We start from the raw sequence: 18,856 nt of genomic DNA, 5'->3' as shown, positions 1-18,856 counted from the left end.
TTATTTTTATCTTATTCATTTGGCTGTTGTAGTTGCAAATATTTTATCAATAGGATTTTACTATGATTGACAAATAGTTTTTATATTTTCTGAGGCATTTAGCATTTTAAAATACCCTTCCTTAACTGTCACATGAACATTATCTTAGATAGGAAGAGATGTATTTGATTGTAGTTCTCTTTTTGAAATGTTATTAAAAGAAAGTCCATGAACTATTAGCTTGTAATTTTGCAAATGAATACTTCAGCATCATTTAATTTATTTACAATTTAAATTCATTTTCTGGAAATTTGTACAATTATTTCTTATCTATTAAGTTAGGGAATTTCTCTGGGATTATATACATAATTTTTTAATCTTAAACTGATACATTCCTTCATGCATGTTCCTTCAGATATTTCATTGTCATTTTCCATGTATTTATTTATTTAATTCTTAGTTATTTTTAATGCACCCTTTAAAACATGCAGCATTTCGTACATGATCTCAAATTCTTTATATTTTGATCCCTCTTCATAAAAATGAAATAGGAATAAGGGTCTCTCTGTCTCCATTTGATGAAAGAGGAAACTGAGGCACACAGCACAAGAATATGGCTATGGCCTCACACATAATTATTTAGCAGAAGAAGCAGTTTTCAAATTGAGGCAACCTGTTTCCTGAGTAGAGCTCTGAAACATTCTTCTATGTTGCTTCCTTCACCTTCTTTTTCTTTTTTTAATTTAATAATTTTTTAAAAAATCATTTTGATATTTGGCAAAACTAATACAATTATGTAAAGTTTAAAAATAAAATAAAATTAAAAAAAAAAAACATATCTAAAACCAAAAAAAAAATAAAAAAAAATAAAAAAAATAAAAAAATCTAAAATATCCTCTGTGTCTGGCTTTCTAGTAGGAGTTGAGTGAGTGAGTGAAGTCACTCAGCTGTGTCCAACTGTTTGTGACCCCATGGACTGTAACCTGCTTGGCTCCTTCTGTCCACGGAATGTCTCCAGGCAAGAACACTGGAGTGGGCAGCCATTCCCTTCTCAAAGGGATCTTGCTGACCCAGGGATCAAACCCAGGTCTCCTGCATTGCAGTTAGGAATAACAGTAACAAATAAGTCAGACAAAAATCCCTGCCTTCACAGAACTTATCATCTAAATGGGGAGAGCTCACATGTTGGAAGTAGTACAATGAAGGAGGTGCAGGGTATCAAACAACCACAGGTGTCATTTAAAGACATGAATCTGCTTTGGCATCCCTGTTGGGTGTTGAATGTTGGATGACGAATGTGCTGGCCAACTTGCTCTTTGGGGCATTGAATTTTTGCAGAGTTATGATTCTGAGTATGGATGGAGAAAGTGTTCCCAAGACTTTGACAAAAAAAGGGGAAGTGACTGGAGGTAAGTTGATGATAGGAGACATAGCAAAATGCCACAAGGCTCAAAGGACTAGAGAGAAGGTCCCCAAGGACACTGACTCCACTGATACTGCTGAAAACTAAATTAGTAAAAAGGAATCAGCAACTGCCCAAGAGAACCTGACCCTACTCTATCCCATTTCAATGTGTGTTCGCCTCTGTCCTTCCACCTGCACGACCCTGCAGTGTTCTGTAATCATCCACTTAGGGAGATCCTTCAAGCTGATTCCCAGGGATTGCTCCAATAGGGTAAGATTTATTGGGTACAATTGGGTCAGTACCTAAACTTTCTTGGACCACTGCCTCGGACGTGATTTTCAGGATCTATTCAGAGGTTTAATTTATTTAGCAGTATATGTGATCCCAGTAAAGAGTTGTTTTGTTTTTTAATATGAGTTTGACATAATTTTTAAGCTATAATTTCCTTCATCTGTTATCCATTTCAGATACCTGCTAAGCTGGGCTGCTCTTTCCCTGCACTCTGTTTACCTTTAGTAAAAGTTTGTGCTTTGAGTACATAACAGGCATAGGGGAGTAGCAGGGAAAACAAGAGCCAGAGAAATAGGAGAAAACTGGTTAAATTGGTGAATGGCACAAAGAGTAACAATGTTGTATGATCTACTCTCATAATCCTCAGAATTTGCACAGAGATTCTTGGTTTTTCTCAGTACATAAGATGGGATTCTGAACCAGTTTTAATTATATTTTTAAGAACAAATATCTGTCCAATATTAATGAATAACCAGGCTGCCAGCATCTTAATGATAATTAGATTATTAATGAACTGTGTCCTTTCTTCTAAGACCTGTTTATATCCCAACTCTTTAATGAAACTAGCCAAATGGTTCTTGTGATATAATACACAGTCTGGATAAAATAGTAGTTTTTGACTAACAGATAACTAAGAAAAAGCTGAAATCTTCAAGTAAATGTCTGTTTAATGACAATAGAGAGTTGCTGAGGCAAGGTAAGTAGAGGGATGAGATGCTTGAGAGGGCAAAAATGGGTAGAGTTGAACTGTGGATTACAATGTATTTGATTATACCAGGAGCTAACAAGAGGCTGCGGAGAAGACAATGGCAAGCCACTCTAGTATTCTTGCCTAGAAAATCCCACGGACGGAGGAGCCTGGTAGGCTGCAGTCCATGGGGTCGCAAAGATTCGGATATGACTGAGCGACTTCTCTTTCACTTATCACTTTCACACATTGAAGAAGGAAATGGCAACCCACTCCAGTGTTCTTGCCTGGAGAATCCCAGGGACAGGGGAGCCTGGTGGGCTGCCGTCTATGGGGTTGCACAGAGTCGGACACGACTGAAGTGACTTAGCAGCAGCAGCAGCAACAAGAGGCTGGGATACCAAGCTAGGTACAGAGAAAAAAGAACTTTTAGAAATCTCCTGGGATTTAAAAAAAAAAAAAAAAAAGAAGTCTCCTGGGCACACAGTCATACTGAAAATTGAGAAGTCTTAATGTGGCTGATTCTCCCTAAAGACATTTGTTAAATTGAAAATTTAAATTGAAAGTTTAGTAGAGATTTAAAACTCTAAGTGGATATTGTAAAGTAAAAAATAAATAAATAAATAAAACTCAGTAAACGACAAAAAAAAAAAACAAAAAAAACTGTAAGTGGAAAAGCAGAAAGAAGAGGCTTATTATTTTTATACCCCACCATCTCTTCCTGTTGAACAATGATTAAGGAAGGGGACCAGGGTGAAGGTCCCAGTAAACAAAGAATCTTAGTTGAAAGCCATAGACGGTCATGCCTTAGGGATGAGAATAAATCAGAGACAGACTGAATGTAAAGAAAACTGCCTATTAGCCTTGACTTAGTTCAACCCTGATTGGATTAGTGTACATTGCATCAGTTCCTTCACTCAGTCACGTCCAACTCTTTGGGACCCCATGGACTGCAGCACTTCAGGCCTCCCTGTCCATCACCAACTCCCAGAACCTATCCACCTCATGTCCACTGAGTCAGTGATGCCATCAAATCTCTGTCATCCCCTTTGCCTCCTGCCTTCAAACTTTCCCAGCATCAAGGTCTTTTCCAATGAGTCAGCTCTTCTCATAAGGCGGCCAAAGCATTGGAGTTTCAGATTCAACATCAGTCTTTCCAATGAATACTCAGGACTGATCTCCTTTAGGATGGACTGTTTGGATCTCAATGCAGTCCAAGGGACAGTCAAGAGTCTTCTCCAACACCACAGTTCAAAAGCATCAATTCTTTAGCACTCAGCTTTCTTTATAGTCTAACTCTCACATCCATACATGACTACTGGAAAAACCATAGCCTTGACTAGACGGACCTTTGTTGGCAAAGCAGTTTCTCTGCTTTTTTAATATGCTGTCTAGGTTGATCATAACTTTTCTCCCAAGGAGTAAGAATCTTTTAATTTCATTGCTGCAGTCACCATCTGCAGTGATTTTGGAGCCCAAAAAAGTTAATGCTGCCACTGTTTCCACTGTTTCTCCATCTATTTGCCATGAAGTGATGGGACTGGATGCCATGATCTTCGTTTTCTGAATGTTGAGCTGTAAGCCAACTTTTTCACTCTTCTCTTTCACTTTCATCAAGAGGCTCTTTAGTTCTTCTTTGCTTTCTGCCATCAGGGTGGTGTCATCTGCATATCTGAGGTTACTGATATTTCTCCTGGCAATCTTGATTCCAGCTCATGCTTCATCTAGTCCAGCGTTTCTCATGATGTACTCTGCATAGAAATTAAATAAGCATGGTGATAATATACAGCCTTGACGTACTCCTTTTCCTATTTGGAACCAGTCTGTCATTCCATGTTCAGTTCTAACTGTTGCTTCTTGCCCTGCATACAGATTTCTCAAGAGTCAGGTCAGGTTGTCTGGTATTCCCATCTCTTTCAGAATTTTCCACAGTTTATTGTCATCCACACAGTCTATTGTGATCTACACAGTCAACGACTTTGGCAGAGTCAATAAAGCAGAAATAGATGTTTTTTCTAGAACTCCCTTCCTTTTTCGATGATTCAGTGGATGTTGGCAATTTGATCTCTGGTTCCTCTGCCTTTTATAAATCCAGCTTGGACATTTGGAAGTTCACAGTTCACATACTGTTGAAGCCTGGCTTGGAGAATTTTGAACATTACTTTACTAGTGTGTGAGATGAGTGCAATTGTGTTGTAGTTTGAGCATTCTTTGGCATTGACTATCTTTGAGACTGGAATGAAAACTGACCTTTTCCAGTACTGTGGCCACTGCCAAGTTTTCCAAATATGCTGGCATATTGAGTGCAGCACTTTCACAGCATCATCTTTCAGGATTTGAAATAGTTCAACTGCAATTCCATCACCTCCACTAGCTTTGTTCATAGCGATACTTCTTAAGGCCCACTTGACTTCACATTCCAGCATGTCTGGCTTTAGGTGAGTGATCACACCATCGTGATTATCTGGGTCATGAAGAACTTTTTTGTACAGTTCTTCTGTGTGTTATTGCCACCTCTTCTTAATATCTTCTGCTACTGTCAGGCCCATACCATTTCTGTTCTTTATTGAGCACATCTTGGCATGGAATATTCCTTTAGTTCTCTAATTTTCTTGAAGAGATATCTAGTCTTTCCCATTCTGTTGTTTTACTCTATTTCTTTGCATTGATCACTGAGGAATGCTTTCTTATCTCTCCTTGTTATTCTTTGGAAATCTGCATTCAAATGAGTATATTTTTCTTTTTCTCCTTTGCTTTTGGCTTCTCTTCTTTTCACAGCTACTTCAGACAACCATTCTGCATTTTTGCATTTCTTTTTCTTGGGGATGGTCTTGCTCCCTGTCTCCTGTACAGTGTCACGAACCTCTGTCCATAGTTCATCAGGCACTCTGTCTATCAGATCTAGTCCCTTTAATCTATTTCTCACCTCCACTGTATAATTGTAAGGGATTTGTTTTAGGTTATACCTGAAAGGTCTAGTGGTTTTCTGCACTTTCTTCAATTTAAGTCTGAATTTGGCAATAAGAAGTTCATGATCTGAGCTACAGTCAGCTCCCAGTCTTGTTTTGCTGACTGTATAGGGCTTCTCCCTCTTTGGCTGCAAAGAATACAACCAATCTGATTTTGGTGTTGTTCATCTGGTTATGTCCATGTGTAGAGTCTTCTCTTATGTTGTTGGAAGAGGTTGTTTACTATGACCAGTGCATTCTCTTGGCAAAATTCTATTAGCGTTTGTCCTGCTTTATTCAGTACTTGAAGGCCAAATTCATCTGTTACTCCAGGTGTTTCTTGACTTCCTACTTTTGCATTCCAATCCCATATAATGAAAAGGACATCTTTCTTGGGTTTTAATTCTAGAAGGTCTTGTAGGTCTTCATGGAACCTTTCAACTTCAGCTTCTTCAGCATTACTGGTCAGGGCATAAACGGATTGCCGTGATATTGAATGATTTGCCTTGGAATGAATAGAGATCATTTTGTCATTTTTGAGACTGCATCCAAGTACTGAATTTTGGACTCTCTTGTTGATCATGATGGCTACTCCATTTCTTCTAAGGGATTCCTGCCCACAGTAACAGATATAATGGTCATCTGAGTTAAATTCACCCATTCCAGTCCATCTTAGTTTGCAGATTCCTAAAATGTCCATGTTCACTCTTGCCATCTCCTGTTTGACCACTTCCAATTTGCCTTGATTCATGGACCTAATAATCCAGGTTCCTATGCAAGATTGCTTTTTACAGCATCAGACCTTGCTTCTATCACCGGTCACATCAACAACTGGGTGTTGCTTTTGCTTTGACTCCATCTATTTATTCTTTTTTGGAGTCATTTCTCCACTGATCTCCAGTAGCAAATTGGGCACCTAATGAACCGGGGAATTCATCTTTCAGTGTCCTATCTTTTTTCCTTTTCATATGGTTCATGGGGTTCTTAAGGCAAGAATACTGAAGTGGTTTGCCATTCCCTTCTCCAGTGGACCACATTTTGTCAGAACTCTCCACCATGACCTGCCCATCTTAGGTGGCCCTACATGACATAGCTCATAGTTTCACTGAGTTAGACAAGGCTGTGGTCCATGTGATTAAATTAGTTAGTTCTCTGTAATTGTGCTTTTCAGTCTGTCTGCCCTCTGATAGAGAATGATAAGAGGCTTATGGAGCAGCAAGCAGTGGCTGCGAGGCGCTGGGCAGCCCCTGTGGAGATACCCCATGTCCAAAGTCAGAGAAACCCCAGTAAGAAGGTAGGCACTGGAGTGGCTGTGAGGAGATACCCCATGTCCAAGGGTAAAGGAGAAGCCCCAGCAAGATGGTAGGAGGGGCGAATTCGCCTTTAAAATCAAACCCCATTTCCACCAGAGATGCTCAGAGGGTTCAAACAAACCTTGTGAACACCAGAACTGAGAGATCCCCACAGAGACTGAGACAGAACTGTGTTTGAGTGTCTCCTATGGGTGTATGGGTTGTTGGAGGTATGGTCTGCTGCAGGGCCAGAGGCCCTGGGTGCAGCAGACTTGGGTATGGCATAAGCCCTCTTGGAGGAGGTTGCCATTACCCCACCATAGAGCTCCCAGTATTTACACAGGCCTGCAAAATAGACTCTCGGCGGGCAAAACAGAACCTTGTGCACCAGGACCCAGAAGAAAGGAGCAGTGACCCCACAGGAGACTGCCCCGGACTTGCCTGTGGGTGTCCAGGAGTCTCCGGGGGAGGCATGGGTCAGTGGTGGCCTGCTGCAGGATTGGGGGCACTGAGTGTAGCAGTACATGCATGGGATCTTTTGAGGTAGGTCACCATTATCTTCATTACCTCCACCATAGTTTGGCCCCGGTAAATAGCAGGGAGGAAACACAGCTCCACCCAGCAACAGGAAATTAGATTAACGATTTACTGAGCATGGCCCAATCAGAACAAGACCCAGTTTCTCCCTCAGTCAGTCTCTCCCACCAGGAAGCTTCCATAAGCCTCTTATGTACAGGCATGCCCCCTTTAATCTTGCTTTGCTTTACTGTGTTTTGCAGACACTGTGTTTGTTTAAAAAATTGAAGTTTTTCAACAACTTGTGTCACACAAGTCTATTGGCACTATTTTTCCAACAGCCTTTGCTCACTTCCGGTCTCTGTGTCACATTTGAGTAATTCTCACAATATTTCAAACTTTTTCATTATTAGTATATTTGTTATGGTGATCTGTGATCAGGGGTCTTTGATGTTACTATTGCAAAAAATAGTATGACTCACTAATTACTCAGATGGTGATTATTGCTTTTAGCAATAAAATATTTTAATTAAATTATGCATATTTTTAGACCTAACATTATTTCATACTTAACAGATTAAAATGTACACACCACTTTTATATGCATTGGAAAAAATCATGGGACTCATTTTATTATAATTGATTTATTATGGTGGATAGGAACTAAACCCATGATGTCTCTGTGGTTCACCAGTAATAATGTCCCTCTCTAATTGTTCATCCAATAAAATGACAAACTCTCTCCGAAGAAATTTATTACCATTTCACATTCTTCCAGGCAGGAATATTATTAAGTTATCTGTCTTATCTTGCAGTTCAGCTTTCATTGTGGTCAAGGGCAGAGGCCGAGAGTTTCTCAAACTCTCTCTTTATGGATGAATTTAAAACATAAGAGCAGGAATTTAAAGTTGAGGAAAAGGAAAAAATAAAACAAACAAGTCCAAGGTATCAGTTACTGAAATCATCCAAAAATCTCTAGAACAAAGGGAAATGGGGGAGTTGGCTTTTCACCTACCAGCGGCTGGCCACCTGTTTAGTCAAGACTTCCATCTTTGAAATGGGTGCCTCTTTGAAGTGGATTCTATCAATCAATCAAATTTTAGTCAGTTGCATTCCAAAAAGAAATTTAAAAAAAGAAAGAAAAGCCAGCAGTCAGGGCTCATATTGCCTTCATATTTTTATAATTGAAGAAGGAAATGGCAAGCCACTCTAGTACTCTTGCCTGGAGAATCCCATGGACAGAGGAGTCTGGCGGGCTATAGTCCATGGGGTCCCAAAGAGTCTGACAGGACTAGGGGGCTAAAACTTTCACTTTAGAGGAAATAAGGGATTATTCCTTGAGTCACATTTTGCTCAAGGCAGCAAGAGTCGTATCAAGGCAAATACATCCGTTCAAAAAGAAAGTGATCCAAATACTTACTGCTTTAGTTGGCAGCCATTTCTTACATACATAAATAGAGATGTAAATCTTTACCATCTTATAATATTTCAATACCTAGAGGGATATGTCCTCTTTCTCCTTCCTTTAACTTTATACTTCCTTCATCTTCCTTTACTACAGTTTTGCTTTTTCTCAGCCCATTACTGTTTGCATTTTATTCACAGATTATTAATTTCAGGTTATGATAAAAATTACACTTGTGTATGTTAATTGCTCAGTAGTGTCTGACTCTTTGAGATCCCATAGACTGTAGTTCACCAGGCTCTTCTGTCCATGGAGTTCTCCATGAAGAATACTGGAGGGGGTGGCCATAGCTTTCTCTGGGGATCTTCCTGGCCGAAGGATGGAACCTGTGACTCTTGCATTTTAGGCAGACTGTGTACCTTCTGAGCCACGATGGAAGCCCCAGTTAAATTCAGTTTATGATAAGCTCAGTCAGTGTAGAATCTGTCTGCAATGGAGGAGACAGGTTCAATCCCTGGGTCAGGGAATATACCCTGGAGAAGGAAATGGCAAACCACTCTAGTATTCTTGCCTTGAAAATCCCATGGACGCAGAAGCCTGGCAGGGTAGCCTGTAGAGTCCATGGGATGCAAGAGTCAGACATGACCTAGCGACTAAAACACTACTATATTTAATTTTCACATTAACATGGTAATTCTAGTGTTTTGATTTACTAATTGCATAAATACATTATTTTTCTGCTTTTTAAAAAAAATATTTTCGGTAGCACTGCTTTTGATAATGGTGAACTTGGTCATTATTTATTGGACATTTTTCCTCATGATCTGAGAGGAATTTTGTTAAGTTGTTTGACTTGTTTTTATCATTTTAAATTTACCAATGCTATTTATTCATATTTTTCATATAAGAAATCTAGACATTTGGGGCATTTATTTATGTTCCAAAATTTGTCATCAAGTCTTATTGTTTCTTAAGATGTTTCTGTGTTTGACTTTTCACAGAGGCAATTGCATCTCATTTGTTAACAATGATAATCTTGTGTTTTGTTTCTATTTATTATTGTTCTTTTGTTTTTGATTTATTTTTCTGGACTGAGAGGAACACTCAGTACAATGCTGATTAGCTAATTTCAATTAGTAGTGAGTGGTTGAAAGTATCCTAAGACGGAAATAACTGCCAGTTGAATGAACTCATAAGAAACTGCTAACTCTTAGAAATGCAAGGTAAATAAAGGAATGTGCTTTAAGAAAACAAGTTTGTGATTTGTTGTATTCTTCAGTTCAGTTCAGTCGCTCAGTCATGTCCGACTCTTTGTGACCCCATGAATCGCAGCACGCCAGGCCTCCCTGTCCATCAACAATTCCCCAGAGTTCACCCAAACTCATGTTCATCGAGTCCGTGATGCCATCCAGCTATCTCATCCTCTATTGTCCCCTTCTCCTCCTGCCCGCAATCCCTCCCAGCATCAGAGTCTTTTCCAATGAGTCAACTCTTCACATGAGGTGGCCAAAGTACTGGAGTTTCAGCTTCTTCTTCCAAAGAACACCCAGGACTGATATCCTTTAGAATGGACTGGTTGGATCTCCTTGCAGTCCAAAGAACTCTCAAGAGTCTTCTCCAACACCACAGTTCAAAAGCATCAATTATTTGGTGCTCAGCTTTCTTCACAGTCTAACTCTCACATCCATACATGACCGACCACTGGAAAAACCATAGCCTTGACTAGACGGAACTTTTTTGGCAAAGTAATGTCTCTGCTTTTGAATATGATGCTTACTTTCCTTCCAAGGAGAAAGTGTCTTTTAATTTCACGGCTGCAATCACCATCTGCAGTGATTTTTGGAGCCCCCCAAAATAAAGTCTGACACTGTTTCCACTGTTTCTCCATCTATTTCCCATGAAATGATGGGACCAGATGCCATGATCTTAGTTTTCTGAATGTTGAGCTTTAAACCAACTTTTTCACTCAGCAATAGCTAAATATTCTACCTTTTTATATAAACTTCCAATCACATTTTGAATTTGATATATCTCTTGTAAGCAGCATATAACACTATATTTTAAAAATAAAATATCTTTAAGAATGATATTTAATCTGAGTGTGACTATCATATTTAAACTACTTTCTACACAAAATATTGTCATTGTGTCTATTTGAATGTTTTATTCTACTTTCTGGCCTCTGTTCTATTGATAAAATAAGATTTACCTTTTTTAAAAATTGCTTTGCTTTGGAAATTATAAATTCTTATTCTATTAATTTAGTGTTAACTCTTCAAATTTCTTTATGTTAGAAATCCAGTATCAATTATAAGCCTTTTTGGTCTATTATTTCTTGCAGAGATCATGAAGGCAAAGATTAATATAATATTTGTCAAAACATCAGTAGCTAAAAATAAAAATTTTATTTTTTTATACACTGGAAAATGACTTTACTTACTGTCTTCCCTTAATTCCTGATTGTTTACCACTGTTAACTAAATATAGAAAAGGTTGACAATGGAAATTTTTTTCCTTTAGCAATTTGATTATATAATTGCTATCATTTCTGTCAAATAGTTTTTCTAACAGGAATCTACTTTAGAGATGAGCAAATTATTATTACTTTTAATGTATCCTCCCTTTTATTTTGATTAATATTTTTATCTTTATTTTTGAGATTTAACACTTTTAAACTGGCATATTTAAGTATAGAATTGAATTTCTACTTCTTTTTGTTATTCATGTTCATCATGAGGGTCTACATATTTTTAACTTCAAAAAATTGTTGTACAATTTAATCTATCTATATATTGCTTGTTGATGTAATTTATTCCTAATTCTTCTGAATATATTATATTCCATATCTAAGTGTTCTCACAATATTTTAAAATTTTGACCTATTTGAACTTTGCTTGAATTAATGGAATTCCATCTGGCTTGTTAAATCTCTCTTTGTGTCCAGTCTAAAAGTAATGCTATTAATTTTTTTCCTATTGTTCTTTCTTTTGGTCTGTGTGTGTGTTTGTATATATACATATATATTTACACATCATTAAAATTTAAATATATGGATAATGTATATATGCTTAGTGTGTGTATATATATATATCTAAATATAAATTTATAAATATAGATTTTATACATTTTATATATTTAATACCTATATTTTAATATATATCTTATGTATACATGATATATTGGAGAAGGAAACGGCAGCCAACTCTTGTTTTCTTGCCTGGAGAATCCCATGGACAGAGGAGCTGGATGGTCTATAGTCCATGGGGTTGTAAGAATCGGACATATCTTAGCAACTGAGCATGCATGCATGCATACATGATATATACATGTGCATAGTATATATAAAACAAGAGTTTAACATCTACTTATAGGTTTATACAGTTATGTATATAACACTAAATATATATTTTCATATAACTTTATATACTTTTTTAACTATGAGAAAACTATAGCTTTATTTTGATAAATATTTTGAAATTATATTTATGCAAACATTTAATTTCATTGTCTCATTTCATATAACTTCTTAGTCTTTTTCAAAAGATGTCACTTTTAAAAAATTTTTTAAATGCTAAACATTAAAAACATTAATATTCACTTTTTTCTGTTCATTTATATATTTTGCATTATTCAGAGTTAATTCATTTTCTCATTATCTTATTATCTCTTGACTATCTTAATATTTTGATTTTTCAGGCTTATCAATATAATGTATTTCTCTGTGTCTAACTTTGGAAACAGCTTTTTCTCTGCAATAAATCTTGGCCATAAACAGTTTGGAGATGCCACTAAACTGATGACTTTCTGATCACTCATCCTGGCTTGGAGGCTCTGTCTGCTTTCTGTTGTTCCTCTCTGTTATAAACAGTGGGCACAGAAAATAATGCTATTAATTTTTTCTTCTAGATTTTTCTGTGTTTTGATGGCATGTAAATGTCTACTAACTCACAGAATGCAATGCTCAAGCTGTAGGCTTAGATTTGGCAACTCTTACTTTCTTTGTTTTTGTTCTGGTTGATGTCCTGAGAGCTGTTTATACACCCATGAATACATATGTGTGTGTGTGTGTGTGTGTGTGTGTGTATATATATATATATTCATTTTGGTATGGGTATTCCAAGACTCTTAGAGTCCCTTGGACTGCCAGGAGATCAAATCAGTAAATCCTAAGGGAAGTCAACCCTGAATATTCATTGGAAGAACTGTCACTGAAGCTGAAGCTCCAATGCTTTGGACATATGATGCAAACAGCCGACTCATTGGAAAAGATCTAGTGCTGGGAAAGTTTGAGGGCAAGAGGAGAAGGGGAGACAGAGGATGAGATGGTTAGAGAGCATCACCTACTCAATGCACATGAAACTGAGCAAATTCCAGGACATAGTGGAGGACAGAGGAGCCTGACAGGCTACAGTCCATAGGTCACAAAGAGTTGGACATGACTTAGCTACTGTTCTGTCCGACTCTTTGTGACCCCATGGACTATACAGTCCATGAAATTCTCCAGGCCAGAACACTGGAGTGAATAGCTGTTCCCTTCTCCAGGGGATCTCCCCAATGCAGGGATCGGACCCAGGTCTCCCACATTGCAAGTGGATTCTTTACCAGCTGAGCCACAAGGGAAGCCCACAATAAACCCCATATTAAATTTCATCTTTATAAATTATTATCCATAACTGCTTTCTGTTTGGAGAAAAAGCCATCTTGACTGTAATCCTCTTACACACAGTGTCATTCATTCCCCAAAGCTACAAAGTAAATAATTCAAACCACAACTTAATGGATTTAAGAATAGGTTAAGAGAAGTTAGGTGGTTTGTCTTATCTAGCATAAACAAAACTGTTCAAGCACATGTATTTATTGCTGTATTAGCATCTCTTTTTTTTTTTTCTTCTTCAGAATCTTGTTGCTTTTTCTGTCCAAAATAAATTATTGGTGCTATTTATAATTTCATAAACTCCCAAATATGTTTAAATAAATTAAATCCATTTAAAAATAAGTTAAAACATTTTTACCCCTACACAACTGTCTGTAGGTAACACATACTTGATATAGCATAGATGATTTAAAACATTCATATACATGGTTAAAATAAATTTTAAAACATTTACATCAGCATTATAAACATTTCAAAAGTGTATATGTATTTGAGTGGGATTTCTTCAGTTTGACTTACTAGAACTGGTAACATTGTCAAATAACGGAACTGTGGCCTTTTGAATATATCCATTAATTAAAATGAAAAATGTCAGATGTAATAATCTTGAGTAAAGGACTTTTAGTCACTAATGTGGGTTTAAACAAGTAATACTCTCTTATTTTTCTAAAATACTTTGGGAGTTATTTATATTAAATAGCTTGATTATAACATATCATTAAATCTAAGTCAATTTTTATTTATATCATCACATTAAAATTACTTTTAAAATGTATAATAAAATGTTATTGGAATGGAAAAATTCAACTGAAATATATATATGCTTTATAAATATGGGTTTCTAAATATGGTAGAATTCAATCTACTAAGGCAGAAAGTTGAATGTTCTCTAAATACGCAATTATTTGAATATGGACAATATGCATTTATTTTTACATATTTAGCATAGTTAATTGTAATAAATACATTTGGGATTTTTGGGTGAGATGTACATATGTAAACAAATATACAATAGTCAATTAATATGATTTGTCATACACAAACATGGATAAATATGTATTGCCATAAGTAGAGCTGACCACAGGGATATTTTAAATGAGAACAACAAACAAGTTTGGTATTTTTGGATGAATTTTGCAACAGCCACATGCACAATTTAGTACCTCTATTATAATAATTTAAAGAAGCTTGGGATAATGAGTAAACCGTTCACTGGGTTGTCAGGGATTTCTTCTGAATTTGAAAATGCTCCATGAGGAGTACAGAGAAGAAGTCAACTGTTTACTCCAAAATGTATGTGTCATTGTTTCTTTCACAGGATTCAGAGGCTATTGTTAAGTCTTAAATAATAGCATATTCAGATAAATGTGATCAAAAACATTTATGACAAGAAAGTTGATGCCAATCAGAACATTGTACATATTGAATAACTTGCTGCTTCCCTTCCATACAGAAGAATAGATTTTATCCAACAAGGGATTCTAAATCTTGGTAAATCTTCTCTAGTTATTACAGGGTGTTATTTTTCCTCCACACAGTAGATAAGGTTAAACAAAAATAATTCAAAAATTCCACAATGCTCTGTAATTATGCATATGTATCTATCCATATTTTAGAAAAATATTCATAATAACAAGAGGAAATATAATTTGTACATAACATCCTGATAGCCTGGCTAATGCAAGATGATTTCAAACATCGCATTTCCTTTCCTAAATCTCCCTAGGACATATTTTTCATTTTTCCTAATTTAAATTTTTTCTATCTCCTAGCAGTTATAGCAGCTCTCATAAACATGTTTGTCAGCTAAGATTTCTCTTAAAATTTGCCCAAGAGCATATTACATGTACGTTTCTGGTTTAAAGGGATGCTTCTGAATAAACTCAATGGAAGTTATTTGTACATATGGCTCAATTTTAAATACAAGCTATTCACAGATCATAACACATTAACGTCAAACTGACTTTGAATGTTGATTTGCAAGCTGTTCATGGGTATATCAGAATCAAGCAAAGCTGCTCAGTCCTACTCCATATCAAGTCAAAGCAGATACCAAAAAGATCAAAAAATATATGAATGCATGTTCACCTTCATTATCTTTCAGAGTGAAGTTTGGGTTTATAGACAGATGTTCATCAAGAAAGAAGTTAAACCTTGGTCCATTGGCAAAATCGTCTTTATCAGTGGCACTGATGGTATGAATAACCTAAAGAAAAAACAAAATTAAGAGTAAATTTAATTTAGCTCTTTCCTTGATTTCAATTATAACATTTCAATATCCAACTTGAGTGTTTTCAAATGCTTATTCTAATGACAGAATTAACTAATTTGCTCTCCATTGCATTAGACTTTAAGAAATGTAGTATGGCATACCTTACAATCATTCACAATTTTTTTTTTTTCCAGAATGGCACAAATATTTAATGTGTGTGTGTGTGTGTGTGTGTGTTTTCCTTTATTATCCACAGTATCTTGAGGCCAATTAGTTGTAAGGTTTTGTGTGAACACCTGTTTGGGGAGACATGAAGTATTGTTTGTAAAAATACAATATCCCAGTGTTGATGTAGAACAGCCTTTCAGTACATTTTGGGCTCAGTCAGAAAACACAAAGGCACTAGAGTCATAATTTTTTGTTTCAGGAGACCTCTGAGATCATGATCTAGACCCTGAATTTTAGAGAGGAAGACTCTGAGTCCCAAAAGGAATGTGATGTGCCTCAAATCTGTAAAATAGTGACAGTAGTAAAACTAAATCACGCAGAGCTTTATGATATATTTTTCATCCTGGTGTTTGAGAGAAAGCAATGCCAAAATTTGGACTTCATGTACTTTAAGGAACAGAGAAAGTTAGAATACATAAATTAAATATTCCAGGTAGCTTAAGAGCAATACACACATTCCAATATTTATACTCATCACAATCTTTAAAAACAATATTTGAAACGAATAAGATAATATTTTCCCTTTGAAAAAAAATGGTATCCTAAGGCTTAGGTATCCTCTTTACAGTGTTTCTGTAGAGAAACTGAAAACAGACAGAGGTGAAGAAGAGCCAGAAAAATAGCATTTTCTGCATGTGAAATATAGTACATGCATTTCAAAAACTGACATGGTTACTAAGAATATTTTACCCATTTTCATTCACTCCATTTCAATATTTTACAAGTAAAACAAACCACCAGTATGCATCAGAGTTAAAAGATAAATTCCTCTCCAAGTACTGAGCCCATTAGTTTGCAAGGGAGAAGTGAAGAAATATCGAAGTAGTGAGAATGAGTGGTCAGGGCAAGTAGGACCAGAAGGGGATGTGCTTTCATGAAGTGAACGTGAAGAAAGGGCCTCAAGATACAGACGTGATTAACTTCCTCCATATAGTCCCTCGGAGAAGGCAATGGCACCCCACTCCAGTGTTCTTGCCTGGAGAATCCCAGGGATGGGGGAGCCTGGTGGGCTGCCTTCTATGGGGTCGCACAGAGTCGGACACGACTGAAGCGACTTAGCAGCAGCATATAGTCCCAAGGGTCACTCTTTATATTCTTTTCCATCACCACTCAGCCAGTATTCTCTCAGCAAGAGATCCTGGTAAAAGACCCCCAGCCCCTCAAACACACACACACACACACACACACACACACACTCTATCCTTCTCTTCATTATTTCACTCCATATTACCATATCATTTATATATGAACTGAACATTTACATAATTGCTGAATTTTTTCTCACTTAAAGTACAACTAGTCTCTGGACAGAATTTTGTTGTTGTTGTTATTGCCTTCTGACTATAAATAGAATCAATTGATGGATAATCAGAAGGAAACTTGATGACTTTTTTCGAGTGCAGGAAAAGTTCTATAGTTTATTGTTGATGTCCGGTCCTATCATGTCTGACTCTTTGCAATTCCACTGACTGTAGCACGCCAGGCTTCCCTGTCCTTCACCATCTCCCAGAGTTGCTCAAACTCATGTTCATTGAGTCAGGAGTGCCATCTCGTCCTCTGTTGCCCTCTTCTCCTCCTGCCCTCAATCTTTTCCAGCATCAGGGTCTTTTTCAATGAATTGGCTCTTTGCATCAGGTGGTCAACATATTGGAGCTTCAGTTTAAGCATCAGTCCTTCCAGTGAATGTTCAAGGTTGATTTCCTTTAGGATCGACTAGTTTGATCTCCTTGCTTACCAAGGGGTTCTCAAAAGTCTTATCCAGCACCACAATTAGAAAACATCAATTATTCAGTGCTCAACCTACTTTATGGTAGAGCTCTCACATCCATACATGACTACTGGAAAAGCCATAGCTTTGACTATATGGACCTTTGTCCACAAAGTAATGTCTCTGTTTTTTTATTTTGTCTCTGCTTTTTAACATGCTGTGTAGGTTTGTCACGGTTTTTCTTCCGAGGAGCAAGCATCTTTTTTACTTTGTAGCTGCCGTTACATTCACTGTTCATACTGATTTTGGAGTCCAAGAAAATAAACTTGGTCACTGTTTCCATTGTTTCCCAATCTATTTGCCATAAAGTGATAGGGCCGAATATCATGATGTTAGTTTTTTGAATGTTGAGTTTTAAGTCAGCTTTTTCACTCTTCTCTTTCACCCTCATTAAGAGACTATTCCCTCTTTGCTTTCTGCCATTAGAGTGGTATCATCTGCATGTCTGAATTTACTGGTATTTCTCCTGGCAAGCTTACTTCCTGTTTATGCTTCATCCAGTCCAGCATTTCACATGTTATATTCTGCGTATAGGTTAAATAAGCAGGGTGACAATATACAGCCTTGATGTACTCCTTTTCCAATTTGGAACCAGTCCATTGTTCCATGTCCAGTTCTGTTTCTTCTTGACTGGCATACAGGTTTCTCAGGAGGCAGGTCAGGCGGTCTGGTATTTCCATCTCTTTAAGAATTTTTCACAGTCTGTTGTTATCCACACAGTTAAAGACTTTAGTGTAGTCAAGTTTAATTTAGAATGTGCAGATTCTAAAAACACAATTGCAGTTTCTACACATTAGTTACTTAGTATCAGATGGAAATAAAATATCACATTTTCAGGGATAAGTAAAACAAATACAGTCAACCCTTCATATCCATGGTTCTGAGTCTGTGGACTCAACCACCATGGACTAGAAATGTTTCTTAAAAATTCAGAAACTTCCAAAAAGTGAAACTTGAAACTGCCATGCAGTGGCAACTATTTAAATGGTCTTTATGTTGTAATTACAACTATTTACATGATATTTACATTGTATCATATATTGTAATTACCAGAGATGATTTTAAAATATATAGAAGGATGTGTGAAGTTTATATGCAAATACTACACCACTGATATAAAGGATTTGAGCATTTATGGATTTTGGTATCCCAGGGACAGAAGGGGGATGTTGGAACCAGTTTCCCACAGAAACTGTATAAATTTCTGCGGACAGCTGTGTAAATTTTTTGAGGGAAGAAATAAATATTTTCCCACCCCTATTTTTCATTCATTGTGATTCTCAAATGGGCAATATTATTTTCTCAATGATACCTCATAATATGCTGACATACTTGCAAGTTTATCTCTTATCTTAGAAAGCAATTTTGGAGGGGGTTGGTAAAGAACAATTAAATTAACTGAGCTATTATATGCTTATTGCTATCACTTCTTTGAAACAATTTTCTCCTTTCAAAGTTAATTTATAATTT

General features: G+C 36.6%; 1 protein-coding gene across 4 annotated transcripts in view; it reads right to left on the bottom strand.

The window, feature by feature from the left end:
- Positions 1-18,856, bottom strand: part of CDH18 (cadherin 18) — a 605,364-nt gene that overhangs the window by 26,013 nt on the left and 560,495 nt on the right. For all 4 annotated transcript variants that reach the window (XM_015459117.3, XM_015459116.3, XM_010816840.4 and 1 more), the window contains 1 exon segment: positions 15,267-15,384. In XM_015459117.3, the coding sequence (XP_015314603.1) occupies positions 15,267-15,384 (118 nt within the window).

Source organism: Bos taurus, chromosome 20 (genome assembly GCF_002263795.3).
Source record: "Bos taurus isolate L1 Dominette 01449 registration number 42190680 breed Hereford chromosome 20, ARS-UCD2.0, whole genome shotgun sequence".
In the NCBI taxonomy this organism is placed as follows: Eukaryota; Metazoa; Chordata; class Mammalia; order Artiodactyla; family Bovidae; genus Bos; species Bos taurus.
The sequence above is the reverse complement of the archived record's forward strand: the minus strand, read 5'-3'. Positions and strand labels throughout refer to the sequence as shown.